The following is a 27,944-nucleotide window of genomic DNA, read 5'->3' on the forward strand; positions in this document are numbered from 1 at the left end:
TTTTCAATTCATATTTTTTTCAATTATGTATGTAGTACTTTTGTAACATCGTTGTTTGGTCGTGTGTCGTAAGAGTTTTCTAAATTGTGTTGCGTCATAAAAGACTGGGAAATTCTCACTTTTATTTTGAAATGTATGCCAACAGAACGAATACTTTTGTTTTGAAGGGTATGGATTAACTGCGGAAGAGACAGCAACTTCCGGAAAAGATTGTATTTTGTTTTTTGGATTAATAATTCACCTTCCCGGTTTGGAGACTACATTGTCAGGTAAATTGTGTGCCTTAAGTGCAATTGCGGTGGAAAATGTATTTTTCTTGTCTCTGATGAGTCAAACAATTGTCTCAAATTAAACACCAAACTGTCTTCTGTTTGCCAGCTCAGCGCTAGCTTAATGGTAACGTTAGCGACATGAAATATGGGCGATCTGTCATCTTAAAATTGTTTGAACTACACCTGCAAAATTGCGATTTGCTGCGTGTTTTGCATGGTAAGGGATCGAATGGAATTAAGTTAATCAAACTGTCGGCGTTTTCAATTTGTTGTTTACGTTTTGCTTTGTTTCGGTACTGTATTGGGTCTTACGCTTTGCTAAGTCACATCCGTTGTTTGTCTGCCCGCCAGCGTTTGCAGTGCTTCTCCCACCTTGGACGTTCTGTTGTCATTTCGGATTTAACCCATAATCGCAATTGTGAACGATGAACCGAACTCACTCAGTCGCATTTTTACAATCAGGCGGATTCGTACTTGTAAATATAAATAAATAAATAAATAATTAGTCATGGGTTGGTGAACCTAATTAATCGACAATCTGTTTTGCGTTGTTGTCAATGTTGGGGGGTTTACATGTGATGTTAGACTGTTTTATATGGAAACCATGAGATGCGTTACTGTTCTTAAACATTTCAGTGCAATAACTGAATTACTGAGCCGTATCGATAAGGTAATGGGCCCCATACACGTTACAGTATTACGCAGTACAGTGATAGTAGTTGTAGTAGTTGATGTTGCATGGCATCACATGAGGGCTTGCTTCAATACGAAGCGAAATTGTTTACTGTCAACTGACTGTTCAGACCTGGGTTATTTGCTTCTGTACAAGATGGGGGGTCAATTAGGTGACGGATTTGTAGGTTTTTGTAACTTAACGAAATTACAGTACATGTAACAGTAAGGGCAACTACTGAATTGTATTATGCAAAATGCTATATATCCATCAGTGTTCCCCCCCGTTAATTGCTTGGAAAAATAGTATTTGTTTGCAACCATTATAATGTATTTGTAAATGTAAACACTTTAGTAACAGTATATTGTGTTTGTTTGCATTGAACTGTTTTCTCTGTGTGCGTTTACTCACAATGTCTAAGAACTGTAAAATATCTCACAAAAACATTGAAGGTTGAACTGTATTTTTCTCAGGAGGAAATTAAAGTGTACACTTTGAAGTCAGAATACAGGGACTGAGAGTGGGTCATCAGGCAGTCTCCCTATGTCAGGCCGAAACGGGTCTGCAAGTGATGCAGACTGCCGGATCTCAGAGGACTGTCATGTCCCGGATGTGGAGCTAATGGAGTTAGGGCCGCTGTTGGAGGAGGGAGGGGTTCGCCCGCCGGCCTCCAATGGTGTCCATCCACAGGTATGCCCCCCCCCCCCCCCCTAATTCCCTAACTCACAAACAGAGAAAATTGTTTCTGCTCATCTCCAACAATCCTCTCTTTAAAGGGAGCAGCCATGCTTGCCGATGAAGAGGATGATGATGATGATGAGGTGGGAGAAGTTCTGACCTTACCACTACAGGCGCACCACGCCATGGAAAAAATGGAAGAGTTTGTACACAAAGTAAGTGTGACGTTCCGTTTTACACCCTGAATAAACATTTGATAACACTTTATAGGGCACACTTGGTAACTCAAGTCAAGTGAAGTCATCTTTATTTGTATGGCGCTTCAAGTAAAAATCAAACACACATTAAAAGAGTAAGATGTGATTGATCAAAGAATACTGTCTTTGAAGAAAGGTAATGACAAATGTTATGATTAAATATAGTGGAGAAAAAGTTTATAAAATATGTAGCAACAAATAATTGAGAAGCATGCCTTGGTTTTCCTTAGAATTTGTCGCTTCTCACAGTGGTAATGAATTTGTACATCTATTTGTGATTTTTTTTTTTCTTTCAGGTTTGGGAGGGGCGTTGGAGAGTCATTCCCTTCCATGTCCTGCCAGAGTGGCTTAAGGACAATGATTACCTCCTACATGGACATCGCCCCCCCATGCCTTCATTCCGGGCCTGCTTTGGAAGTATCTTCCGAATTCACACCGAGACCGGAAATATTTGGACTCATCTGATAGGTCAGAATGCAATTTTTTTTACATATCATTTTTATTAGGGGTGTCAAAATTCAAAAAAAAAAAAACTTTTAAAGTACTGAGTGTATTTCTCATGGGTACATATTCACACTGTCAAAATATTTGCTTTACACGCGAGCAAAAGAGAACATTGCCAAAGTGTTTTGCTCTCCCTCAGGGCTGATTTTATTCCTGTGTCTGGGCACGTTAACCATGTTGCGACCCAACATACATTTCATGGCCCCGCTTCAAGAGAAAGTGGTGTTTGGGATGTTCTTCCTGGGAGCTGTGCTCTGCCTCAGTTTCTCCTGGCTGTTTCATACCGTCTACTGCCACTCCGAGAAAGTGTCTCGCACCTTCTCCAAGTAAGCTCATTTCATAAACACCTTCTTTGCATTTTAGTTCTTTGTCCAAAAAAAATCAATAATTTTAATGAACTTGATAGATTGAAAACATTGAGTCTGTATGGCACTGCAATCAACAAGCACAATAATAAACATATTGTCAAAGCTGATTCATATGTGTTAGAGGCAGAATTAGTGCACAGCTTGTGTATTCGAAAAGATCCAATTAATCTTTGATCTGTCCCTCAGGCTTGACTACTCAGGCATCGCGCTCCTCATCATGGGTTCCTTCGTGCCCTGGCTGTACTACTCCTTCTATTGTTCTCCTCAGCCGCGACTTATCTACCTCACCATTGTTTGTGTACTCGGCATCGCCGCCATTGTAGTGGCCCAGTGGGACCGATTCTCCACACCTCGACACAGACCCACACGAGCAGGTGATAGCATCACACACTTAAGTGCAGAAATAATTACGTGTTCCTATTTCTAATGTTCTCTTCCAAGAAAGTGTTCAATGTGAATTGAATTGTGATTTTGGCCTGTCTTAGGCGTGTTTATGGGTCTGGGACTTAGCGGCATTGTTCCCACCATGCACTTCACCATTGAGGAGGGCTTCGTTAAGGCCACCACCGTTGGCCAGATGGGTTGGTTCTACCTGATGGGGGCCATGTATATCACTGGTGCTGGTCTGTATGCAGCCAGGATCCCTGAACGCTATTTTCCTGGCAAGTGTGACATATGGGTAAGTGATTACATTTTTTCCCACAATACAGTGGTGCCTTGAGATACAAGTTAAACCAACAGAGTTAGAGATAAGACTGGAGATCAGTTTTGGTGATTTTGTTGTTGTTGTTTTGCTTTGACTTGTGAGCTCAAATTTGAGGTATGAGTATAGTATGGTGGCAGCAAACTCGATTCTGCTCAACTCACAAGAAGAAGCTTCAAGCTGTTAATCGCCACTCTAAATAACACTTAATTCAAACTAAGCATTAGGGAATTACACTTTGTGTATTTTAAAACAACCACATTACTTTGCATATCGTTGCTGCTATGTGAAAAACACTTATGTCCATTTCTGTCCTGTTTGTTTTTGTTTAATTTGTTTACATTTTTATGTTTTTTGGGATAAGACTGCAGACATACCAAAAATGTAAAAAAAGAAAGAAAGAAAAAAAACGGAATTGACATAAGTGCTTTTCACATAGCAGCGACGATATGCTAACATTAGCATACTGCCGCATGATAGTTAAGTAATATTTTCTAGAGTGCTATTTTCCTTTTGTAAAAAGAAAAATACATTACTTTTTTCATAAATAGTCACTCACTAAGTCACGCCCCATAAATGCACACATGAACAAAAGAATACTGCAATACCTGTGTGTGTGGGACTTTCGGCTAAATTGTACTCTTAAAAACAGTTAGGTCAAAAGTAACCCAATTATGGATCAAAAATGGACCGATCCACTTTATGGGTGAATTTGACCCAACATTTTGGGTGGTTTTATACAAAATGTCACAATTTTTTGACCCAAGTAAAGGATCTGACCAATATTTACAAGTTGTTTTACACTAAAAGACCAATTTCTTGATTCAAAAGTGGGTCAAATTGACCCAAGTAGAAGATCGGTCCATTTTTGACCTATAGTTGAGTTATTTTTGAACCAAATGTTTTTAGAGTGTACACTTTATAAAACCAATTTATTTCTTTACATTGTATATTATTGTGGTTTTTTTTTGTATTTATGTTTATAGTGATGCAGCTAATGCTTAATTTAAAGTCTCAAAATAATTATTTTATTATCAAAATTATTATCAATTAATCTGATAATTGATTTCATAAATTTAATAATTGTTGCATATTTTACAATACAGTGCTAATTTTTCTTTTAAACTTGTTAACAAAAAAATGTTGGCTGATTTGTGGGAGCTGGAACAAATTAATGGCATTTCAGTTGATTTTAACGGGGAACGTAATATTTGAGTTAATTGGGTTATGAGACTGGTATTGGAAAACGTGATAAGCGAAACTGTAGTAACAATTCAACCCTGAAACACGATTCCAGCATCTTGCCTTCAATAATTTACAATTCTCTGCAAAGCAGCCATGTGGTGTTAAATTGCAAATCGGTGAACGGCCCTTTTTCAGGTGAGAGCAAAAATGATATTCTCACACTTGTTCTCCCTCCTCCTAGTTCCACTCCCATCAGATTTTTCATGTTCTGGTCGTGGCAGCAGCGGCCATCCATTTCTACGGCGTTTCTAACCTGCAGGCGTTCCGCTACGGCCTGGAGGGAGGATGCACAGATGACACTCTACTCTGAGAGGCCTAACTGTGACTTGTTTTCTTAATAGCCCCCGCAAACGCCACACGCACACACAAAAACACAGTACAAATGCTGCTGGAAGTCTTTAGAGTCACCTTTTGCTCGTTATTTTACTTTTTTTTGCTCACATGGTGTGAGGGCTTCGGTGGGTTTTCTTTTCTGCTTTGGCTTATTTTTGCTCCAATAAAGTAGCATTAACTAGCCAACAAACGCCTGAGGGAATCGTCAACCGTCACTACTTTGTCAATAACGAAACTTGAAATTTGTAAAGTAAGATCAATCTCATGAAAGTTGTTCCTCCCTCTAGCTGATGGTCACTAACCTGTTGGCCTCAGTCTTGTCAGTGGCAAAGGGTAAGAAGAGTATTATGAAAAGTGCTGTAGCAGTGGGAACACGTTGTAAACCAATCATTCTCTCCCGCTTTTTGTCTGTACAGGCTTGAGGATGAATGTAAAGTCGAAATATTTAAACGCAGAACAACAATCCAGGTTAATGTAGATACGAAGGGGCGTCCATTCATTTGTATGAATATGAATTGTTACTGTGTAAGGATGTGGCCAGATATCTACTATGCTAACAATTTTTGTTCAACTGTTGGTTGAAATAAGGTGTACAGTACTACCACAAAGAGTGTCAAACTCTTAAAAGACTGGGCAATGCACCAAAATCTCGTTAAAAAGTCTTGAAAGAAACTCTGTTTTAGTGCTGTCATTTGGGTTTTCACTGGCAGATTTTCATGCATAGTGATACTGAATATTACATTTGAACATATAAGTGTTCATTACGCCATTTCTTATATTATATGATTTAAGTGTTTTGTCTTTCATTTGATACATTCCTTCATCTGAGAAAAGTCCCCAAAACCAACTTGTTTCACATCAGCGAAAACATTTGCTGCAGTTGTGCGAAAAGACTGAATGGATGAAAATATGTAAATGTCAAGAAGTTCCCTGTCGTTATTTTCTAGACAATACATCCTTTCTTAATGTGTAGACTTAGGTCCCAGGCTACACGCAATGTAAAGATCTGGAAGGGTCAAGTTTTGTTTTTGTCATTTGCGAGCTTCCTTTTTGTGTTAGAGATCAGATGCAATCTGAGGTGTAAAATAGCAAATGCACCTCCTGTGTATTCTTAAATTCAAGACTTTTAATTCACAGATGGAGTTTAAAATGTTACGTGTGATTGGTACAAAACTTTAGTATTCCTGTGCCTTAGGCCAATGGAAATGTTTTAAATAAAATGGCCTATCCGAACAGTCAAGGCATCCGCAATGATTTCCAGATGTAGATTCATCTTGATTTCCTTGCCATATACAATCAAATCATTAAACTACAACCCCATGGACAGGTTGTATCAACTGCTGTTTAAGACTACTTTTTTCTAGATCAACTTATTCAAGCTTTATTACAGACTAAAAATATGTATTCTTGACTATGTGTTATGTCCTGTGTAGAAAGTGAGAAATCATACATTTCATTGAAATGTAGACATAACTATTTATTAATCGTAATTTTGGGGGGAAAATACTGTAATAAATTTCTTTTCCATATGTAAAGGGGTGTCCTGTTGTTTTTGTATGTGTCCACTAAGTACTTGCACATGGAATCAAACTATTTAAATATTGTTATATAGCTAGTACTGTGTAAATAATGATATATATTTTATATCTAGGGGAAAAAAACTGGAGGATGCGGGCATCGATCCCGCTACCTCTCGCATGCTAAGCGAGCGCTCTCCCATTTGAGCTAATCCCCCTTCCGATGACATGTAGCTAAAATACTATTGCACTAAGGAGATCTATTCTCTAGCGTAAGCATAAAAGCAGCCAATCAGCGAACGAATTCATCTGTATGTCCATTCACGTCGCAATGTGAGCTAAAGTAAGCACAAAATCAGCCAATCAGCGCACGACCTCATCTGTTCCGCCAATCCCATCGCGATTTGAGCTAATCCCTTCTGGACGTTCAAGAAATGTACAAATTTAGTATTTTACCTTCGTCTGGATCTTTCTTTTCTGACGCAAATCGTGAAGAATGAACAGGTTTAGAAGCGTACTCGGATTTGTAATAGTGTGTTTTTGTTGGCCATTTTTTTATACTTGATTTTAACTCATGCGCAAACGCAGTTTGCACTTGCTGATATTGATAGTATTATTTATTATCAGTTGGCAAGTTTTCTGTTTTGTGCTTGTCTTGTCTGAAGCCACGCGACACACGCTGAAGGTGCTGAGGCGACTCTGGTCAACCGTCAGACTCTGGTTGGCCCACGGTTACCCACTTGGCCCACAACAGCCCCCCGTCTATTTTCAGCGACATGATGTTGGTAGTTTGAAGCACGAACATATATGAATATTCAAATATTTAAATCCGTGGTTTGGTGGCGCTGCTTAACTCACCGCCGCCTTCCCGGAACTGAAAAGAATCCAAGTTTTTTTTCTAAACGAGCCCGTTTAGTGAACGGACGATAGAGCCCAAGACCAGCCAGAATGCTTTGCTTGCTTTAGCTAATCGATCTTTTTTTTTTTTTTACGGCGTCCTCGGTAATCCTTTTCCCAATTTGCTTAGGTACGTATTAATTGCATATCTTTAAGAACAGTTTGAGGATGTTGCACTTTTGTATTATTACTTGGTTATACAGTTAGCATACGCTGTGTAATGCGAGGGAACGAATTCAAAGTTACACCGGGATTGTTTAAAGAACAGTGGTACATTCTATTGTTTTGTATCGTTATTGTTATTGTATGTGTATGTAATACAATTAACACATTCCGGCTCGTAAATGATCAGAACGCTAGTCATTCCGGTTGTTTCCGTCATCTTTAACTCCTGTCCGAATGTACAGTGCCACGCCTCACTATTGTTGTAATCACTATTGCTTTAATATGGTTTAAACCATTCACTGTGTAGCGAATTGTGAGTAGTGCAGGATGACTGAAGTCGAGCCCAGTGTTGTATGTATGGTGCAAATAAACGACACGCCCGTGAACTGTTCTTGTCAAGTTGTCTTGTGAACTGTTCTTGTCCAAGTTAGATTTAGACCTTGAGATGGACCACAATGCACAGAATAAAGACGACGTTGACCGGTCCGACCTGGTTTCCGAGGACGGGAAGAACAGCAAGTCTGTTCTATGCCAACGATGCGGATCCAAGGTGCTGTCCCCGGGAATGGCTGTATTTGCAGAGAAAGAGGTAACCTGGAATACTTTTACATGTTGTTTTTTAACTTGACACTGTAGCACTTTGAGATTTCTTTGGAAAGTGCATTACAAATACATTTTATTATTATTATTATTATTACATGTTTTAGGACCAGCCTTTGGGGTTTAAGCACAGTATAGTTGCATTAGCCTATTTGTCTGAAGCGATTACATCAATCATTCACTTTTGTTTACACTTACATTTAGGGAATAGACTGGCACATTAAGATAAAATAAAAATACATTTTGCTAAACTGGTGACAGGAACAGCACAGTGACCTCGTGTTTACCACGTTTACCTGACAGTTCTAAGGGTAGTGGTTACATTTTCGTCTCTGGCCTTCCTGTGTGGAGTTTGTATATTCTCCCATGGTTGCATAGTTTTGTTTTGTTCCCTCCCGGGTTATGCAGTCCTCCCACTGGGGACTCCAAATCAGCTGAATGGTTGCTTGTGTACAGTGTATGTGATCTGCAACTGGCTGGCAAGCATCCTATGGATCTTGCACAAAATGAGCTGGGATATAGAGTTCAACCATGGCCCTAATGAGGACAAGAAGTATAGAAAATGCATGGATGGAGAACAAAAGAATTAGCACTGCAATAATATATAGTAAGGTGTTTTGTTTATTTATTTATATAGTTGTCGAAGTACTTACTGATACATTTGTAAAACAGACATCCTATTCAGAATATACTAGGGTAACATATTGGGTTAGAGAAGAATAAAAAGCAATGGGAAAAAATAATAATTTTGGAAAAACATGTAAACTGTGCAAGCCCAAAATTACAGGAGTCCTGTTTAGAAAGCCGTGTAATGTCTTATGCCACAATTTGATTTATTATTCTGACAATGATATAATGACCATTTATATCCATACTTGTAAAGAGGTAAATAGTCCTAGAATACTGATGATTGTTGCAGAAAAGAGGAGAGAATAACACCGCAGCATGACAAAAAAATACTTCAAACTGTGTTCTGATTTACTTATTTACGGTTGAAGTTGTACAAATGTTTTAATGAAGAGAATTGAAGAATTTTCCGAAATAAGTTGTCTTTATATCCAGAGAACTTGATATACCATGTTTGTGGGGTTTCAAGGCTGAAATTACAACTACACTGTGTCCCTGTTCATAATTAAGACCTCTCCGCATAAGAAAAAAATGCCTGTCATTCTGTAGTCACTTTGAGACATCATTGCTACATTTTCACAAATCTATGCCCACAATCCTCTATTGTTTCAAAGATCACCAAGTTCTGATTGAGGCTGTGTTTTTCATTTTCATTTCAGCTCATTCTACCATCAATGCGTAAAAAGAGCAGCCTCAGCGCTACGGAAGGCTCAGTGGACAGGGACACACTGACCGCCCACTGGTTAGTGGGGGATATGTTTGATTTTGAAAATGTGGGCTTCACCAATGATGTCGGAAGAATCAAGTATCTCATCTGCGCAGACTGTGAGATCGGACCTATCGGCTGGCACTGTTTGGATGATAAGATAGGTTACTATGTTGCAATAGACCGAGTGAACCATGCCTAGTTCATAATTAAACACTGACGAAATTGTAAAATAAATTCTGTGTATGTGCTTGGCTGGCTTTATTGTGAGCGTTGACTCACACGCATTGGATTCATACTGTACATGTCACTACTGTTTTTATTTCTCACACAGACATATGTATCATTGTTGAACTCTATAAACATATTAAACTTCCTCAAGTTTAAAATTGTGTCTCGTGAGTAACCTGTAGGTTCAGCTAACTTGCATTACTGTATTACAGTATACACAAACCAGGTACAACATCATGACCACTTCCACAATATAATAACCAGTACAAGAGCTGCATCAAATATTCTGCCTTTACAAAGATGATCATGTTCAGTCTTGGTTCGTTAGCATTATCAGAGAGAAATTCATTTAATGTACTTTTTTCCCTTTCTGTTCTCGTTTGGCAGGTACAGCTCTTGTGACACAATATAGTTCCACACCACTGGAAACTAGAACCACAATAATAACCTTACTGTTAAATTGATACCTCTGACAGTGGCTTAACTGAGCATTTTTACATTTGTAAAGGCAGACTACTTGATCCAGCTGCTTGTATGCCATTATACTGTGCAATTATTGCAAATATTGTGGCTCAGTCGTTGATATGTTGAAAGTCATATTACGGCCGGGGCAAAATATTAGACTTTTCAAGCACAATAAACCCATCTTAAAATGAATACACCTCTGACAGTGCCAATTAACACACACATTTTAAGATTTTAGTTTAAAAAATGTCTTAAGAGCTATTGGACTGCATTGGAGACGGTGAGTCTATCAACTAGTTAAATTGAATATTTAATCTAATTTTTGCTGTATTTAGCTAATTGTTACTATTGTAGACTACTGTAAAATAGCAAATTTTAATCGTGAAAGAAAAGCCTCTATTTTTTGTTGTTTAAGGTGCACGTAAGCTGTAAACCACTTGGGGTCGTCATAGACACGTACATTTTTGGTCGTCGTTTCCGTTTGCTTTCCTCTGAACTGATACAGTTGGAACTTGTAGTCTTTGTTGTCGTTTAGTTGCTGTGATGCTGTCAATCAAACGGGTCTTTTACGCCCATTACGCTGAATTCAACCAATCGGCGTCAAGAAGACGGGTTCTGTTTTTTGTGCAACAGTTGACCAGACTGACTCAACTGACAGCTGATTAAAAAAAAGATTGAAAGTGAGATTTGATTTGAATATTAATAGAATGTCTTTCAATCTGAGAGACACCAGGAATTAATGACACAATGAACTAACCATACATATATACTTCACATTTAAATATTAAGACAAACAGCTGAACTGTGATTTGTGCCTACCAATCGGTGGTCTCCTCTAGACCATTTAAAAACAATGATCCGGTCAGAGCGGATTGATATAGTCGGTGTGTTCGATTTGAGAACATGCAAGTGTTCTCATCATTTCGGTCCAGCTGGGCGGAGTCAGTGCCCAGCCAACCCGTCGCACTTGCTCGTAAACCAACCAAACAGTCAAGCCTCGTGGTACATAAATCAAACTTAAAAAACAAGGGAGTAATCACCTCTAACTAAACCATGGAACCGATTATCCTTTAATATAATTACATTGCGTACGAAGGATTCAAGAAGAGTAAACTTCGGTAAAGTTAATTTCGTACTATTTTGAAATCTAAAGTGACGTTTAATATACACACTCCATGAATCCAAGCCGTCTGGTATAATGACGTTTTTGTTATTATCAGAATATATAACATAATGTGCATCAACACAATTGAATTGATACCAACAATACTTTAAAGTAACATTAGTGTGTGAAAATTGTGTTTTTCGTGTGCGAAGGCGCTCGTAACAAGTCATTCCTTGGTGTCTACTTTTAGGAGCGGAAGCACACAGCTCTGTGAACCTATCGCTTCCAACTAGATAATTCGCCTTTGAGTTGAATGAGTGGAGAATGGATACGAATTGAAATCTGGATTACAAAGACAACAAATTGAGCGTGGGCAACCCATCAGGCATCACTGAACGAGCATCACAACGAAGATGCAAGAATGACTCAACCTCAGCTGAATGAGTTCATTCCTCCCCCGGAGTGTCCTGTTTTTGAGCCCAGCTGGGAGGAATTTGCTGACCCTTTTGCGTACATCAACAAAATACGACCCATTGCAGAGAAAACTGGCATCTGCAAAGTCCGACCGCCACCGGTAAGCCTCTCTTAATATTTGAACATTTTTCGAGACGTGTGTGTGTGAGCACTTGGCCAGGAAAGAGCGTCAAGTCACAGTCAAAGTTGTGTTTTTTTAGACAGCTTTCAACATGGCGGAGTGGGGGCTCGAGAGTTGAATTGTCAGCTAGCTGTGTGTTTGCTAACCTTCAAACGTAACCGCTCAATGAGCCTTGCAGAACGAAAACGCTGAAATATAAATCTAATTTCGACACCTCAAACTGTCTATGATTCGATCTCAATATTATGTGAGTTCGAAAAATTAAATTAAAACGCTTCCGTTTTAATACATGTTGATAATTGGTATTGTTTACATTAAGGCAAAGTGGACTGGCTTCTTAGATTTACAGTATCTTGGCAGATACTATTTAAAAACGTGTTTGTTTGCCCATCTCAATTCGACGGATTTGGCCTGTGTTGTGTTAGTTTATCGTCTGTCCGGTGTACAGCTACGTGCTCTGGGGCCAACTGTTTATGGAGAGAAAGGACGCTTTATCACAATGGCCGCACTGTTCGACGTTTTTAAACACATTTCCCACCCTGGTACTATTAAAATATACGGTGAAAATACTTTTTTAATCGGCGTTTGCTGGTATTAGAAGTCCGTTTATTTTTGTCTTGTAGCTTGCTTACTTTGTTCCAACTGGACGATAATTGTGGCTTAACTCGTCACGCACTTGCTTTACTCCATTATTGCTAAAAAATCATGTTGAGTCTTTGATAACAGCACGACCTCACCTTTCAAGTAATTTAGCATTCGTCACGATTTGTGTTTGGCAAAAGCCACAGCTTTGTTAAGGGTGTGTCCACGCCTCATTTGCCTACTAATGAAATAAAGGCCCACATTGGGCTGAAATAAATTGACAAATATGCACGCACTTGCTTTTATCGTGTACGTTAACAACAAAATGTCCAGGATGTGTACGAGGTCGAATTTATTGAGAGGATTAAAGTGCAAGTGTTTCACGGTTAAATGGGATGATCTTCATGAGTTGACATCAGGAAATGGCTGGTTTAGTGTTGATTAGTCACCAAATATATTGTTCAGTGTGTCGCTTGGGAAAAGATGCTGTTAAGTTTGAGTAAGATTGATGCCATCAAATAATTATATAACGTCCCATTATTAGCTTATTTATGCTGTTCGACGTCGACAGTTTGTATATTCAGACTCTTGAGGCCTCGATGCAAGTAGCCTGTATTGAATTATTCTCACAATGTTATGTAACAACGATGTGTTTGCTGTTTATTTACTTATTTGCTCGTAACTGTAAACTATACACTAGTTACAAGTTAGTGTGTCGAATGTCTGCTTATATACACTCGCCGGCCACATATTTAGTGCACATTATGCGCTCACTGGCCACAACATTAGGCACACTTGCACAATGCAAGCCCTATTGTTAAGATCAGGCTTGTAGTTTCTGCGTCATATGAATGTTTAGGTGTAAAATCAAGACATTTAGTTCATAGTCAACAGTCCAATAGTAGCACTATGTTTATTTGTGTACTTTGTATTCAGTAAATTGTCCTTTTTGTACAGGGTATTTTAATATTAATCAATTATTGGTGAAACTTGGAAAGAAAATAAACAAATGTGGAGAACCTTTTTTGTTTTCTTTATGGCCATTTCAGTTTTTATGAATTCCCCAAAAGCGATACTACGTTTATGAAAGAATGTAATGAAAATATCAAACAAATCTATATTAGATTTTATCATGTAAAGATGGTGTACAAACTGAAAATTGCGATGCTCCAGTGGTTCATGGACCGTTTTGTTCCGTTTTTGTTGTTGTTTTTTGGGCACCCTCCAACCCGGTCATGGACAAATGGACAACTTTTAACCAGTCCCTGGCACAAAAAAACTAGAGCAGTCTTAAAACTGCAACTGGGCTGTGTCGCCTTTGAAATGCCAGACCCGTGACACACCCCTTTCAACTCCCCTAAATCCAGATGAGATTCAGCCATATGAACACCCAGTGCTACCAAACTTAATATAATGGGCTCTATGCACAAATCCACTACTTCCTGAACTCAATACAACTCCTTCATTTCCTGTCTTTTATGATTGGACAAACTGATTAATCCAGGTGTGTCTGGCCATTGTCGTCGTGGTTACTGAGGTCAGGCACACCTGGATTAATTAATTTGTCCAATCATGAAAGACAGGAAAAAAAGCAGTGGTTTACCGAGTTCAGGAAGTAGTCCATTTGTGCAAGGAGCCCATTAACTTGTGCTGAGGAAGTAGTTAACGACCAATCATGGCTGAATTTGCTGACCAAACCCAGAATACAGGTGAGCCAGATTGGTGGTTGCCTACTTCCTAATACGGGTGATGTCATCTTCAGTCGACAGCAAGTGGAAAAAAATAGTTTTTTAAGTTATTAATTATACAAGAAAAGTAATGAAGTTATAAAATTAATTCTGGACACAATATAAACTTTTTACTGCTGAAAATGAGTCTGAGTCAAGTATCCAAGTATATTTTGGGCCCACTGTAAGGGTTCTTCAGATATTTTATTTGCTTACAGAATTACATTGTGGGCCAGACCAAATATTCTTTTGGGATCTTCACTCACTCAGTCATTGAAACCTTTTATAGCACCTTTCATATCGAAAAAGCAACCCAAAATAGTACGTTACAAAAAGAGAAACACAAACCTCACATCCACCTTACGACTTGTGTCAATTAAACTGCAACATTAACACACATGCGCACACACACACCAGATTGAACATCAAGTGGATAGACCAGTTTGCAAAACCATTTACACATTTATATATACTGCTGGGGCAAAATTAGTGCGGGGACAACTATAATAATAATAATGTAACATTTTCATGTGAAACTGATCTTGTCTTCCTCTGTCTAAGCCCGTTACCATCAACAAATTTGTGCCATTTTTGCAGGAAGTAGTGTGGTCTATTGGTGATGCACATAAAATAGTCACAGTTCTGTCAGTAGTGTAAGATAGCCTTATTAAGTTATTAATCAATAGAAATTGTTGCTTTTGTTTGTTCTGCGGATGGTATTCTGGTGAATTATCTGAATTGATGAAAATGGTTCAGATAAATTGCTTAAGCAAAACAGCAATAGGTTCACAGAGCCTCATTGTTCTAGTGTTCAACTATAAAATATTCAAATAGAGCATTTAAAAAAAGTTGTTATATTTTCACATTCTAGGAATGGCAGCCACCATTTGCCTGTGATGTTGGAAGATTGAAATTCACACCACGGATTCAAAGGCTCAATGAGTTGGAGGTATGGTCACAGAATGGTGTATGTTAAATGATATCTTGGTGCATTTATTAATTACAGTTCTTTTATGTTTTCAGGCTCAGACAAGAGTGAAGCTTAACTTTCTGGATCAAATAGCAAAGTTTTGGGAGTTTCAAGGCTGCACTCTGAAAATCCCTCACTTGGAAAGAAAGAGTTTAGATCTCTATCAGCTCAACAAGGTGACTGCACATTCCGCATACCTCCCCCCCCCCCTCACATACACACACACAATGTGAAAAATTCTTTGCATGCCAACAAACTTGGTGAAAGTCTACATTCGCTACTTTGTTCAGCTTGTGAATGATGAGGGAGGTTTCGATACCGTCTGCAGAGAGCGGCGCTGGACTAAAATCTCTGTCAAGATGGGCTTTGCTCCAGGCAAGGCGGTGGGCTCCCATCTGCGGGCGCACTACGAGCGGATCCTCTACCCATATAACCTGTTCCAGACCGGAGACAATCAGCCTGTATGTCCCACCAAATTGTTGTTATGATTGATGTCATGTATCAAAGGTGTTGGTCTTATAAGCTTCAATCTCGGTGCATAAGTCACAAATGGCACAGTATCACTGTCACTGTCAGAGTATGACTCCATCACAGTTTCTATGTCATTTTTCTACTCGCTGTGTAATTTAGGAGTAATGTTTACTATATATATATATATATATATATATATATATATATATATATATATATATATATATATATATATATATATATATATACTGTATGTGTTTACACTCTGGAGGTAACTTGACTGCATTGAAAGCTAAACTTTCTTTTTTTTTTTTCCTGCATTGGGCGTCACCTTTTATATTCATTTGCTTTGTCGTCCAACTTCTGTCTTTGCAGAGAGCCACCTTGACCAACGACACGAAGGATAAGGTTTACACCCCACATGACCTGCCGCAGCGCCAGTCTGTGCAGCCGCAGGAGATGTGTAGCATCGCTCGGCGTGCAAAAAGGATGAGAGCTGAAGTGAGTGAGGTCCTTTCCGCTTCCTCTTTTGTGTCACATTTCCTTTTTCTTACATTGCAAAACTCTACAGAGAGGCTACTTTAAAAGCGAAGCTGAGGAGGATCGCAAGAATCGTCCTAATCTCAGGAGGAGAATGGGAACATATGTTGCCAAGTCTGAGCCGGGTAAGAACAACGTCTTTTAAGGTCATCAATACGAGTAAATGGCAAAGATTCAAAGGCCCCATTTGTAATTCAACCATGTGTTTTAGGGAGCATGTCGGTGAAAGAGGAGACTGTGGAATATAACGTTACAGAAAGTTGTGAAGAAAATGTGTTAAATAACGTTAAAAATGGTACAACGAGTAAAGTAAGTACATTGTAGTGTAGCTACAATGATCCAAGTTAGGGTTTTTTTCTAAATAATTTTTTTCCCTCCTCGACTAATCAGGTGGAGCAATATATGTGCCTAGTATGTCACAGTGGAAATGAAGAGGACCGCCTGTTATTGTGTGATGGCTGTGATGACAGCTATCACATCTTCTGTCTCATCCCCCCGCTACATGAAGTCCCTAAAGGAGACTGGAGATGCCCCAAGTGCCTAGCGCAGGTGGGGCGAATGCTCTCTACCATTGGGGGCAGCCAAATCCTGACGCAATACACATCTTATGATTGGAACAACTCCAATTCAGTTCACAATAGTTGGATTTAACCGATGTGCTTTGTCTTAATTTTGCAGGAATGCGGCAAACCTCAGGTTGCTTTTGGCTTTGAGCAGGCCAGCAGGAGCTACACCCTGCAAACCTTTGGAGATATGGCTGATTCCTTTAAGTCGGATTATTTCAACATGCCAGTTCACGTGAGTGGGGATCCTTGCTGGCGCTGTCTTGTCTGTTTGCTCAATTGCACGCAAATTACAGAAAGGGGCATGTGGGCCAGCATAATACTATGACATTGAATTTAATATACAGTAATTGAGTTTAAAGGGGAAGTCAACCTTAAACGTGTATTGACAATAATATGTTATATTTGATCTCACTAGTCTAACCATGACATTCTGATTAATATTATATTTATGGAACATGAGTTATGCAGATGTTGTGTAACATGGACAGGTCACTTGAAATGTTAAAACATTGTGTCACCACTTAAGAAGAAGTTACGAGAAGTGTGTCACAAAGTTAATGTTGTAAATTGTGATGCTGAAGTCCTGTCACGGGGAGATAATGATGTAAAAAATGTGGGTTGAGGATGAGCCCTCAATTTGAAACTTCAAAATCAATAACTAAATTTGCTTATAGTTAGTCACACCTGGGGTAGATTTCGCCCCTATTTATATTCATTCATATTTAGCTCTAGTTTAGAAATGATTCACATTTAACATTTATCCACTTGGGAAGAAGCAGCGCTGAATCAAGTGCCCTTGGTGAGAGAGATGCAGGCAAGGAAGGAGGAGTGTTTTGCCTTAATACATTGAACGAGGAATACAGTGGACTGGGAGGAAGGTTGTTTTCTGGTGCGCATCAACAAATGTTATGGCAAGCGGGATGTTTTGCTTGACCTTAGAGGTCATTCGCTTGGTGCCGAGGACTATCTTGTTTTGGGAAAACAAGAACAGTATTTAATCATGGTAAAAACTAGTAATTAGATGAAAGTAGGCCTATATATATTTTCATCACTTCATCAATCTCTTGTAAAAACACAAGGGTTTTATATATTTTTTTTGTTTGGATGTACTCAATCTAAGATGTGGCAGATACGAGAAACCTTAAGGACGGAGCTCCCTGGATGAAATGTTCAACATTAGCAATAACCGGTCAAAATGACCCGGGACATTACGATCGCTAGCAGCTGCGCTGGTTGCAATAACATCCTCGCGACGCATAAGATGGCGAAGTAGCTCCCCCCCGTCGGTGAATCTCTCCCAGTAACTTCCTTCGGAGGTGGGTCTTTAACAGAAACTCCTCCTTATCGTACCCATGGGATATAAGAGAGTAAAGGACAAATAATCTGGTTCACTTTTCCATCTCCCCAACGCCAGAGAATGGCCTATAAATTCCAAGGTTGAGGTAAGCGTAGTATAAGAAAATTGGTCACTATTTCGAACTGTTTCTAAGCGCAGGAAAGATAGTTGGCTAAACTATGCTTTACTTTGAAGATTCTAAATTAGACTTGGGTAGAATAAGAGTAGCCTGGAATAAAAAAAGTCATTGATTTGAACTGTCTCCTATTGAGCCAAAACGGCTCAAGTCTATTGGATTATTTTCCACCTAAAAGGGATTTCTTACATCAACATTTCTGCCATTTAACTGGGGTTCACTCTTTCTCAACAAATATAATTATATTATTTTCACCTCTTATTAACTTTGGAAATACTATTGTTTGATTCTGATGATTGAACTTTAATGAAGATCCCATCTTGTCTTTTATTTTATCTTACTTTTTTTGAACATTTTATTTTTATTTCATCTAACTTATTTTGAATCTTTTTATTTATTTCATTCCACTTATTTTTATTTCTGAATCTTTTATTTGTTATTTTTGTTCTACTTATTTTTATTTTTGAATCTTTGGTTTATCATTTTATTTTTTAACCTTTTGTATAAAGTTACTTCGGCTTATTTTGAATTAGGAAAACAAGCCCGAGCGGGTTTAATAAAACCAGCTAAGTTTTTTTTAGGTCTTAACAAGTACAACCGATCATTTAGAGAAGTAAAAAGAGCATGTTCAGATTTTATCCTGGTTTCAAAATGGTTACTCAATTGGTTTATTTGAAGCAAGACCGGACTGACGCTCTAAAAACGGGGTGGTGAGAACCTAAACCAATCCCTCTCGCAGCTGGCTTGCAGAGCTCCCGTCAACTCCTCAACTTTGACCGTGTTACAGCGGGTAGAGATAAAGGGGCGCTTTAACCCATTGAACGGAGAGTCGGCAAGGTAAGTGCCATCAGACACAAGCAAAATCCAGCTTTTCAGTTTTAATCCATTTTAGGGGACGGCCATTTTGCCACTTGCTGTCGAGTGCAAATGACATCACAGTTGCTCAGGTCTCTGGTAACAACCAGTGACAGCTCCGTTTCAGAAAACAGGTGAGCTGTGATTGGTCGTTGCCGGACCCCTGAGCAACTGTGACGTCATCTTCAATTGACAGCAAGTGGCAAAATGGCCGCCCTCTGAGATGGATAAAACTGGCTGGATTTTGCTGCGTAATTTATATTCCACAAATGTAATATCAATCAGAATGTCATTTTAGACTAGTGAGGTCACATACAACATATTATTGTCAAGACATGTTTTAAGGTTCACTTCCTCTTTAAGCACAGTTCAGATGCTCTAGTAGGCTTTTCCTTTTTGCGAGTATTTGGAACTGTTCATAATTCCCGCCACATTGTCAAAGACCAATTACAACTGAAGAAAAATAATGCTAGGTACTGTATAGTGTTCTTTTGGTGATAAGCATTGTTGTGCTTTTTTGCCCCAAATATACTTCCTCCCAAACACATCTTGTAATACAATGTGTAATGGTCTGATGAACAGACTCGCACTTAACATGGTCTTGAATGTGATTGGCTAATTCTAAACACAGCACTGGAGTTAGAGGAGGGTGTGCATACTTGTGCAACCACATTATGTCAGTTTTTTGAAAATAATTACTTCTCCTCTTGAGAGGATTAAAAATAGATTTCAATTGAGTGGAACTAGTTATAAGTCACATTAATCGTGGAAAAGGTTTAGATTTTTTTTTTCTTGCTACTTCACAAAAACCTGCCAATTTAAACTTATTATAGACGGTACATGTTGCAGATTGTTACGAATCAGAATTCGAATGCTGACAAATTAATTGTAGTACCTGAGAGAAAGCTGTGGCGTGGAGGGTGTGCATACACAACTTTCCTAGTGTCGTTACTAATCAACCAGAATTTATCTCTTGTGTTGTAGATGGTTCCGACTGAGCTGGTGGAGAAGGAGTTTTGGCGGCTAGTCAGTACCATTGAAGAGGATGTGACTGTAGAATATGGAGCAGACATTGCCTCCAAGGAGTTTGGGAGTGGTTTCCCTTTGAAGAACAGCCATTTTGAAGTGTCTCCCGAGGACGAGGTACAAGCTGTCTAGTTACTATGATGATGGTCTCTCTTACGAGATATACAACGATGGTTAATTTTATTTATTTATTTGTTTTAAATCATAGAATGGGATGTGGCAAGGCTTTTTTTTTTTAAACAAGCTATATAAAATATTTTTCTCTCACTGGTTGCTAGAGCTATACCAACTAACTGATGTCGGGTAGGATGGGCCATAATTTTTAGACTTCCTGTGTTCCTACAGCATTACCTAACAAGTGGCTGGAATCTTAACAACATGCCTGTGCTGGATTCCTCGGTGCTGACTCACATTACAGCCGACATTTGTGGGATGAAGTTACCCTGGCTCTATGTGGGCATGTGCTTCTCCTCCTTCTGCTGGCATATTGAGGACCACTGGAGCTACTCCATCAACTATCTTCATTGGTACAGTGTTTATTGTAGAGTTGAAGAGATTTAACACATGAGTCTATTTTAAATAATTATGAAATCTCTTTATTGTAATCATGAAGCAATGAACCTTAAAAGAATATATCACAAATTAGGTCTGTGTATTGCTAATAATGGCTGTTGTTTTTCTCCCCTATTCTTTTTGGCTGTGCAGGGGTGAGCCAAAAACCTGGTATGGGGCACCAGGTTACGCTGCAGAGCACTTGGAGAGGGTCATGAAAAAACTAGCTCCTGAGCTGTTTCAGTCGCAGCCAGACCTCCTTCATCAACTCGTCACCATCATGAACCCCAACACGCTGATGAACAACGGCGTCCCGGTAACTATCTCAGTGTTGCAACATTATTTTTAATCGTCATATCAGAGGAGGAGGAAGTGCAGTCACTTGAAGACAAAAAAGCAAGTTATTATTACTTAGTTGCATATATTTGGATATTATGCAGTGCAGTCGTATGCCACTAAAAAACACTAATGTAGGTATGTGTTTAAATTGTAATTTCTCTTGACTATGTCAACTGTATTGGTTGTTATCTAATAGCACATGTAAACCCAAATGATCATGTAGATAAATACAATTCCAAGAAGAAGTGTGCATTTTCATTCCCCCCTCTATCTTTCTGTCTTTCTTAGATCTATCGCACAAACCAATGTGCAGGAGAGTTTGTCATCACCTTCCCCAGAGCGTACCACAGTGGATTCAACCAAGGTTTCAACTTTGCTGAAGCGGTCAACTTCTGCACCATGGACTGGGTAAGGCACTCGCTAGGAGGTCCAATATTGTAATTTAAATAGTGCTCAGATGTCCAAAGGAGCCTACAATGTTGTGCTTCTACAGCAACACTAATGTATTCATGTAGTAATGCATCTGTCAACAAAGTGGCTATAACAGTGTCTTATTTTTAATGAATGCCATTTCCTGTTAGATGCCTGTCGGCCGAGGCTGTGTGAAGCACTATCGGCAGTTGAACCGGTATTGCGTCTTCTCGCACGACGAGATGGTCTGCAACATGGCCTTCAAGGCACATACATTGGATGTGGAACTGGCCTCCGCCGTGTACAAGGAGATGGTCGCCATGATCCAAGAAGAAGAAGAGCTTCGAGAGAAGATCAACAAGATGGTGAGCACTGAGCAGTTCTAGATTTGAATCCCCAGTTTTAAAATTATTTAGTCAAGCCAGCGTTACAGAGCTAATTTTGCACAATGCATCTGGTCATATCAAAGCAGAATGAAACCATAATGTCTTAAGGATGCACGGAAAAATTTAACACATTTTCTTTAACAAACAACACACAGCTGTTCCCCCCCCCCTTTCTTTAGCACTAATAACTGTGAATGTGTATCCCCAGGGTGTGGTGCAAACACGGCAAGTAGATTATGAGCTGCTCCCAGATGAGGAGCGTCAGTGCTGCAAGTGTTGGACCACCTGCTACCTGTCTGGCATCACTTGTGTCTGCACTCCCGGCAAGGTGGTCTGCCTGTACCACGCCCAGCACCTGTGCTCCTGCCCACTTAGCAACCTAATACTCAAGTGAGTGTTCAGTCGCCATAGCAACTGTATTTGTTTCCTCCCTTCAGTCAGCAACCTGCTGCCTCTGTAAACGCAGGTCAGAAAACAAACCTGTAAGAAAATGACAGTTTTGATATTTTCCTTACAAATTATTTAGAACACAGAAATTATACCATTTAAAACAAATACACCAAATGATCCAAATTTGTCTTCTTTGTGCATTTATTTAAAGGTGCAGGTCCCAGGATATTAATGAATATATTCCTGCCTTTTAATCTCCTGTCTTAATTTTTCCCTAGTTACAAATTGACACTGGATAAGTTATACCCCATGATGGCAGCAGTCAAGCTACGTGCGGAGTCCTATAAGGAATGGCTGAGTGCTGTGCAGGGCATTCTAGAGAAGAAAGAAAACCACAAAAGAGGTGACATTAATTAAAAAACTCTCCGCGTTTTCTGGTCACACCTCAGGACAAATTTTCGTTACGCTTGTGCAATCTTTTGACGTGCTAAAAGAATGGTCTGTGTCTGGTTAGGTCTGGAAGAGCTTCACAGCCTGGTCGAGCAGGCTGAGACAAAAGGGTTCCCACAAACCTCCCTCTTGGATCAGCTGCGCGTTGTTGCCGTAGAAGCTGATAAAGTCGCTGTGGTGGCCCAACAACTTCTCAATGGCAAGAGGCAGACGAGGTACCTATTATTTTTGTACCAGTGTGATTTAAATACTAATGGACATGTCCATGAATGTTAGCCACATTACTGAGTTAGACCAATCATTACTGGCTGCCATTTTGGACAATATTTGTGACGTGATGGAAGGGTCACAATCTCTGATGGGGCGTGGCTATTTGCACTGTAAATAGAGTAATAGAGTATTTGTGCTTCCTCTGAACACAATAACGACAGCATGTTTTGCCCTTTGTTTATGTATTTTAGCTGACCCTCCAAAGCTAACTGTCATCCTGAGTCTTTCCTTTTTATAATGTTGCAGGTTTCGCTCTTGCGGGGGGAAGTCTCAAAGCCAGAATGAGTTGACAGTGGAGGAGCTTCGGTCCTTTGTCCAACAGTTGGACAACCTGCCGTGTAACATCAGACAGGCACCTTTACTGAAGGTTGTCGACCATTTAAGTTGTAAAGCTTGACTGTGTCTTTTGATTTTAGAAACTAAAGATATTTGTATGTGCCTTTTAGGACCTGCTGACAAGGGTCAACGAATTCCAGCAGCGCAGCGAAAGGCTCTTGTCTGACGAGTCTCCTAACTCTGTCGAGCTTCAGGAACTTCTGGATCTGAGTCTGGGCCTTGACGTAGAGCTGCCCCAGCTGCCTCTGCTTAGGGAGAGGTTGGAGCAGGCCCGCTGGCTAGAGACTGTGAAGCAAGCCAACAGCAGGCCGGACAACCTCTGCCTGGACACCATGAGGAGGCTGATCGACCAAGGAGTGGGTTTAGCACCTCACAGCACAGTGGAAAGAGCCATGGCTCGCCTGCAAGAGCTCCTGACGGTGTCGGAGCAGTTGGAGGAGCGAATGCTGGGCCTCATGACAGCCAGGTGAGGACAGAGGCATGCTCATGTTTCCAAACAAACAAATATCAGGTTCGCAGCCATTTGATACATGTGTTAATGGGTTGTATCTTGAGGCTATTCATCAAATATTTCACAAATTGAAGGCATTGTAGTATGTAGGCTTGAATATACTTTGTGTATTTTCATTTGTATATCTTTTAGATTACTTTCATGTGGAACAAAAGATCCATTTAGGTTTGATGTTTTTCCTAAGTAACCTTAGTAATCCCTTTCTAAGATGAAGGGGGAAAAAAACATTTTCCTTTTTTTTTTTAAACCACAATTCTCCCTTTTTGGATATTATTCATTTTCACTCCCAAGAGTTATTGCCAAGGTGTATCAAGTTATCACTTGGAAGCCCCATGTTCATTGCGGTTATCTTTGGCTATTTTTTCAAATTTTATTATGTGGCGCCACCACTTTCTTGCTATTCAGCAGCGCTAACAAAATAAATAATCTTAAATACATTTCTCAACGCTGTATTATGTTGGCACAGGAAAATTAATCTAAATGACCTGATTATGTAATAAATGAATTGAACATATTTGTGTATGTCTTTCCACAGTCCATATCACAGTGTAGAAACACTTGATGCTGCTTTACAAGAAATGGAAAACATCCCAACTTATCTGCCAAACTGCCTGCAGCTGAAGGATGCTCTGGTCAAGGCCAAGAAGTGGCTTCATGAAGCTGAAGCCCTCCAGGTAAAATGGAGACTAGTTGAAAATTTGGCCTGAGTAAAACCTGGCCGGCTATCTAAATGTTGCTGTTGCGCGTTTGCAGCTCGGGGGCCGTATCCCCCTGCTAGAAAGCCTATCTGAGCTGGTACTCAGAGCGGAGGGTATCCCCGTGAGACTGGACCCTCTCAGCCGATTGGAGGCACTGGTCAGCGATGTGCAAACCTGGAAGGAGAGCGCTGCAAAAACATTCCTGCTTAAAAACTCACCCTTTTCGCTTTTGGAGGTATGTCAAGCATTTTAATGGTCTTTTGAATTTACAGTCGTTCCACTGGCTGTGCTACACTAAATATTATTCCTAATTTGAAGATTTTGATATTTTTTCCATTCACCAAAATAGTATCTCCTATGTCAATTCTGAAACCAATTTAGGGCATTTTTGGTCAAAGACTACATGAGACTGTAGTTCAATAACCTCCTCACTAGCACATTACTATATTATTCTTTATTTTTTCCTTTGCAGGTACTGTGCCCGAGATGTGACCTAGGAGCTGTGCTTCATAGGTCAAGATATAAAAAAGCAAAGGAGGGACCACCGATCAACAAGAGATCCCCCGTCAAGCTGGACTCGATCTACGACGTGGAAAAGGCTCTTTCTGAAAGCAAAAACTCTGCATCTGCTGTGAGTGTCGTTTCTTGTATACGTAGCGATATGGCTTTGTTGTGTCAGCTGTGGATTTTAATGGAGGAAATTTACAAGGACACTACCATTTTTTTTTTCTTTGTCTTTTGGGGACTAGTTAGCTCGAGCCCAAGGAAATGTGTACTTAATGTATATTGTATGCATTAAGCAAATATAAGTGTATAATATTAATATGACTGTCCATCTGTAAATATTATGACTAACAAAGTCTTCTCTCGTTACAGATGGCCACCCTTGGTGACGTCCGCGACAAAGAGATGGAAACCTTGTTGGCTCTGAGGGCTTCAAACGAGTCCAAGCTTCTTCCTGCTGAGAACTGCTGTGCCCTTAATGTTTGTGTTTGCCAAAAGGCGCCCTCGGGGGCCATGGTGCAGTGCGAGCTCTGTCGCGAGCTTTTCCACAGTGGGTGCGTTGTAGCAAGCGCGGACCTCAGATATGGCCACGTCTGGCTTTGCCCCTTTTGCCAGCGTTCAAGGAAGCCGCCCCTGGACAAGGTCTTGCCCCTGCTGGCGTCGCTGCAGAGGATTAGGGTCCGACTGCCCGAAGGAGACGCGCTGCGCTTCCTCATCGAGCGGACGGTGCAATGGCAGCACAGAGTTCATCAGGCCTGTACAGATGGACTGCTGGAGGAAGTGTCGAGGATGGTCAGTAGTCAGATCAGCATTTGGGCTTGCGATGTCATTGTTTGTTGAATTTGATGCGTTTGTTTCAGCTGAAAAACGGATCAAGAATAACGCAAAAGAATGGCTTTTTCTACACAGAACACCAATGCGTTCCAATCGATGGTTAGTTAAATCACACTTTTTTTTTTTATATATATATATATATATTGAACCAACTTTTCTAAATGCGTCTTTCACAGGACTTGTTCCTGAGCTAGAAGAGCTGATGGTGGAGGGGTTCCTACTGCAGGTCACACTTCCAGAGACCGAGCAGCTTTACAAATACCTGCTGTACAAACTGGCTCCTCTGCCCACTCAGAGGTCATCACCCTGTCGAAAAAGCACAGAAGATGACGAGCTACGGAGAGAGCGTGTAAAACACCACAAAAAGGTATTCGGTCATTTTGGGCTGCAAGTCTGCGAACGGATATGAAATCACGTTTATCTTGCATGCGTGTCAACACAGAAGGGACACTCGAGTCACAATAAAGAGGCACTGAGCAGTCAGAGCAAACGGACCAAGCGGCGGAAGGAAAGCTCGGATTCACAGCACTCTGAGAAGGCCAAGAGATGTTGCAAAAAGAAGTCAAAGAGGAGGCGTGACCGGAGTGAGGAAAGGAGGAGGAGCTGCTCCCCCGCAAACCGAGTGTCAGAACCTGCTGCGTCTGCGTCTGCGTCTGCGTCCGCGTCCGATTCGGATGAGGACTACTCGTTGTGCGCTGCGCCCTGGTGCAGAGAGCCAGAAGGAGACGAGGTGGGTTTGACGATTAACCACCACGCAGACAGACAGCCCTCGACTTGTTGGCCGATTTGTACTATAAAAATCCCGTTTGTTATTTCCCTTCCAGTTAAACTGGGTCCAATGTGATGGTAGCTGCAATCAGTGGTTCCACCAGGTCTGCGTGGGGCTGTCTGCTGAGCGTGCAGAGATGGAAGAATATATTTGCATAAGCTGCACACAGCCGGACTTTGACAGAGGGGACTGAAGACCAAAAAGTGACTTTTTTTGCAGGATCAGAAGTTGATTTTCAGCACGCAGTACTTGAAGTGCACACCTGAACTCAGCTCCCTTTATCTTATGGCTTGCCCTTAGCGAACACGGTGCTAATCACTCGTCTCTTACATTACAACAGACTTGTGTCACTGTTTTTGCCATGTGGCTGCTTCTTCAGCTAATCTTTTCCAAAACTTCCCAGAATGAACAGTGCAGGGACTTGATATCCCAAAGTCAAATGAAATAACATTTTGCCATTTTTTTCCAGCATGAGCAATGTGAAATTTCACCTGTAGAGTAAATATTATTCATCAAAGCAATAACTGAACTCCTTAATTCCAGTTTAGTTTCACCTGAGCGAAGTAATCCCAATAGAATGCCTTGTTAAAGCCTGCTAAGAATTCACCTCTTGGATCTGATGTTACAGAACGGTTCAGGTAAAAAGTTGTGAACATAAAAAAAAAAGTGATGTAAGGTCGCAGAATTGTGACTAGTTTGGGAGTTGGGGAGGGGATGGAATGGTCATTGTTGTTCCTTTACAGTTCTACAGACATGATTTTAAATTACTATCCCTTTTTTTTGCTTTTGGGTGACTGGGGAGAACGAGTGTTTGTCAATGTTTTGGTTCACAAAGTGAGGTGAGAGTGAATTGTCCGACATCCAAGGAATGTACATTTTCTTTTAGGGTGCAGCTTCCCTGTAAGATTTAGGTTGAACATATTGTGTTGGATTTAGATTTAACACAGATTGTGTGATTTATTCGCCACGGGTATGATCTTTTTCTCTCCTTTGGCTAAATAATATAATTCATATGTTGCAGTTTGCAATTTAAAATAAAAAAAGTTTGTTCCCAAATGTCTGGACTTATTGACCCTATGACATATATCTTACTTCATTTCTTACGAATGGCTCTAATGAATAAACATTCCATGATAACAGTACTACAATGCAAAACTCACTTAATGAAAGACACAAGTGTGTAGCGTAGGTCTGTGTCCCATGAGTCATTCTTGTACTGTGTAGGTTATGCTACGGACTCGGTAAAATAGTGGAGGCTTCATCGTGTGAGTTTGTTAACTGTGCACATTTTATCACTCTGGATGAACCTCTGCCAAGGATGTTTTATGCGGTTTTTTTTTGTTT

At 40.1% G+C, this 27,944-nt stretch overlaps 3 protein-coding genes and 1 non-coding gene across 5 annotated transcripts; 3 read left to right on the top strand and 1 right to left on the bottom strand.

Moving 5' to 3' along the window:
- The first annotated feature begins 168 nt into the window (after positions 1 to 168).
- On the top strand, positions 169 to 6,568 carry adipor1a (adiponectin receptor 1a). The gene is made up of 8 exons (XM_077574165.1): positions 169 to 269; positions 1,419 to 1,635; positions 1,722 to 1,838; positions 2,177 to 2,348; positions 2,524 to 2,710; positions 2,939 to 3,126; positions 3,238 to 3,431; positions 4,882 to 6,568. The coding sequence occupies exons 2-8, from the start codon at positions 1,489 to 1,491 to the stop codon at positions 5,008 to 5,010; spliced, it is 1,134 nt and encodes a 377-aa protein (XP_077430291.1). The 5' UTR covers positions 169 to 269; positions 1,419 to 1,488; the 3' UTR covers positions 5,011 to 6,568.
- Positions 6,569 to 6,695: 127 nt separating this feature from the next.
- Positions 6,696 to 6,768, bottom strand: trnaa-agc (transfer RNA alanine (anticodon AGC)). Its single transcript has one exon. It is a non-coding gene; the product is annotated as a tRNA-Ala (tRNA).
- A 333-nt stretch (positions 6,769 to 7,101) lies between these two features.
- rabif (RAB interacting factor) lies at positions 7,102 to 9,934 on the top strand. Of its 2 annotated transcripts, none has more exons than XM_077573508.1 (3): positions 7,102 to 7,577; positions 8,040 to 8,201; positions 9,499 to 9,934. In XM_077573508.1, exons 2-3 carry the CDS (start codon positions 8,058 to 8,060, stop codon positions 9,745 to 9,747), a joined length of 393 nt encoding a protein of 130 aa, XP_077429634.1. In that variant the 5' UTR covers positions 7,102 to 7,577; positions 8,040 to 8,057; the 3' UTR covers positions 9,748 to 9,934. The 2 variants fall into 2 exon arrangements, with proteins under 2 accessions (XP_077429634.1, XP_077429633.1); XM_077573507.1 differs by having other exon boundaries at positions 7,114 to 7,577; positions 8,044 to 8,201.
- Positions 9,935 to 11,214: 1,280 nt separating this feature from the next.
- kdm5ba (lysine demethylase 5Ba) lies at positions 11,215 to 27,656 on the top strand. The gene is made up of 28 exons (XM_077572516.1): positions 11,215 to 11,359; positions 11,597 to 11,920; positions 15,122 to 15,199; positions 15,274 to 15,396; positions 15,511 to 15,681; positions 16,067 to 16,192; positions 16,263 to 16,356; positions 16,443 to 16,540; positions 16,622 to 16,780; positions 16,910 to 17,029; positions 20,109 to 20,267; positions 20,496 to 20,677; positions 20,856 to 21,018; positions 21,330 to 21,449; positions 21,623 to 21,817; positions 22,047 to 22,228; positions 22,507 to 22,631; positions 22,743 to 22,893; positions 23,195 to 23,315; positions 23,395 to 23,750; positions 24,331 to 24,469; positions 24,549 to 24,728; positions 24,966 to 25,124; positions 25,370 to 25,789; positions 25,858 to 25,930; positions 26,008 to 26,198; positions 26,274 to 26,561; positions 26,656 to 27,656. The coding sequence occupies exons 2-28, from the start codon at positions 11,768 to 11,770 to the stop codon at positions 26,791 to 26,793; spliced, it is 4,464 nt and encodes a 1,487-aa protein (XP_077428642.1). The 5' UTR covers positions 11,215 to 11,359; positions 11,597 to 11,767; the 3' UTR covers positions 26,794 to 27,656.
- Positions 27,657 to 27,944: the final 288 nt, after the last annotated feature.

This window comes from Vanacampus margaritifer, chromosome 8 (assembly GCF_051991255.1).
Source record: "Vanacampus margaritifer isolate UIUO_Vmar chromosome 8, RoL_Vmar_1.0, whole genome shotgun sequence".
NCBI lineage: Eukaryota > Metazoa > Chordata > Actinopteri > Syngnathiformes > Syngnathidae > Vanacampus > Vanacampus margaritifer.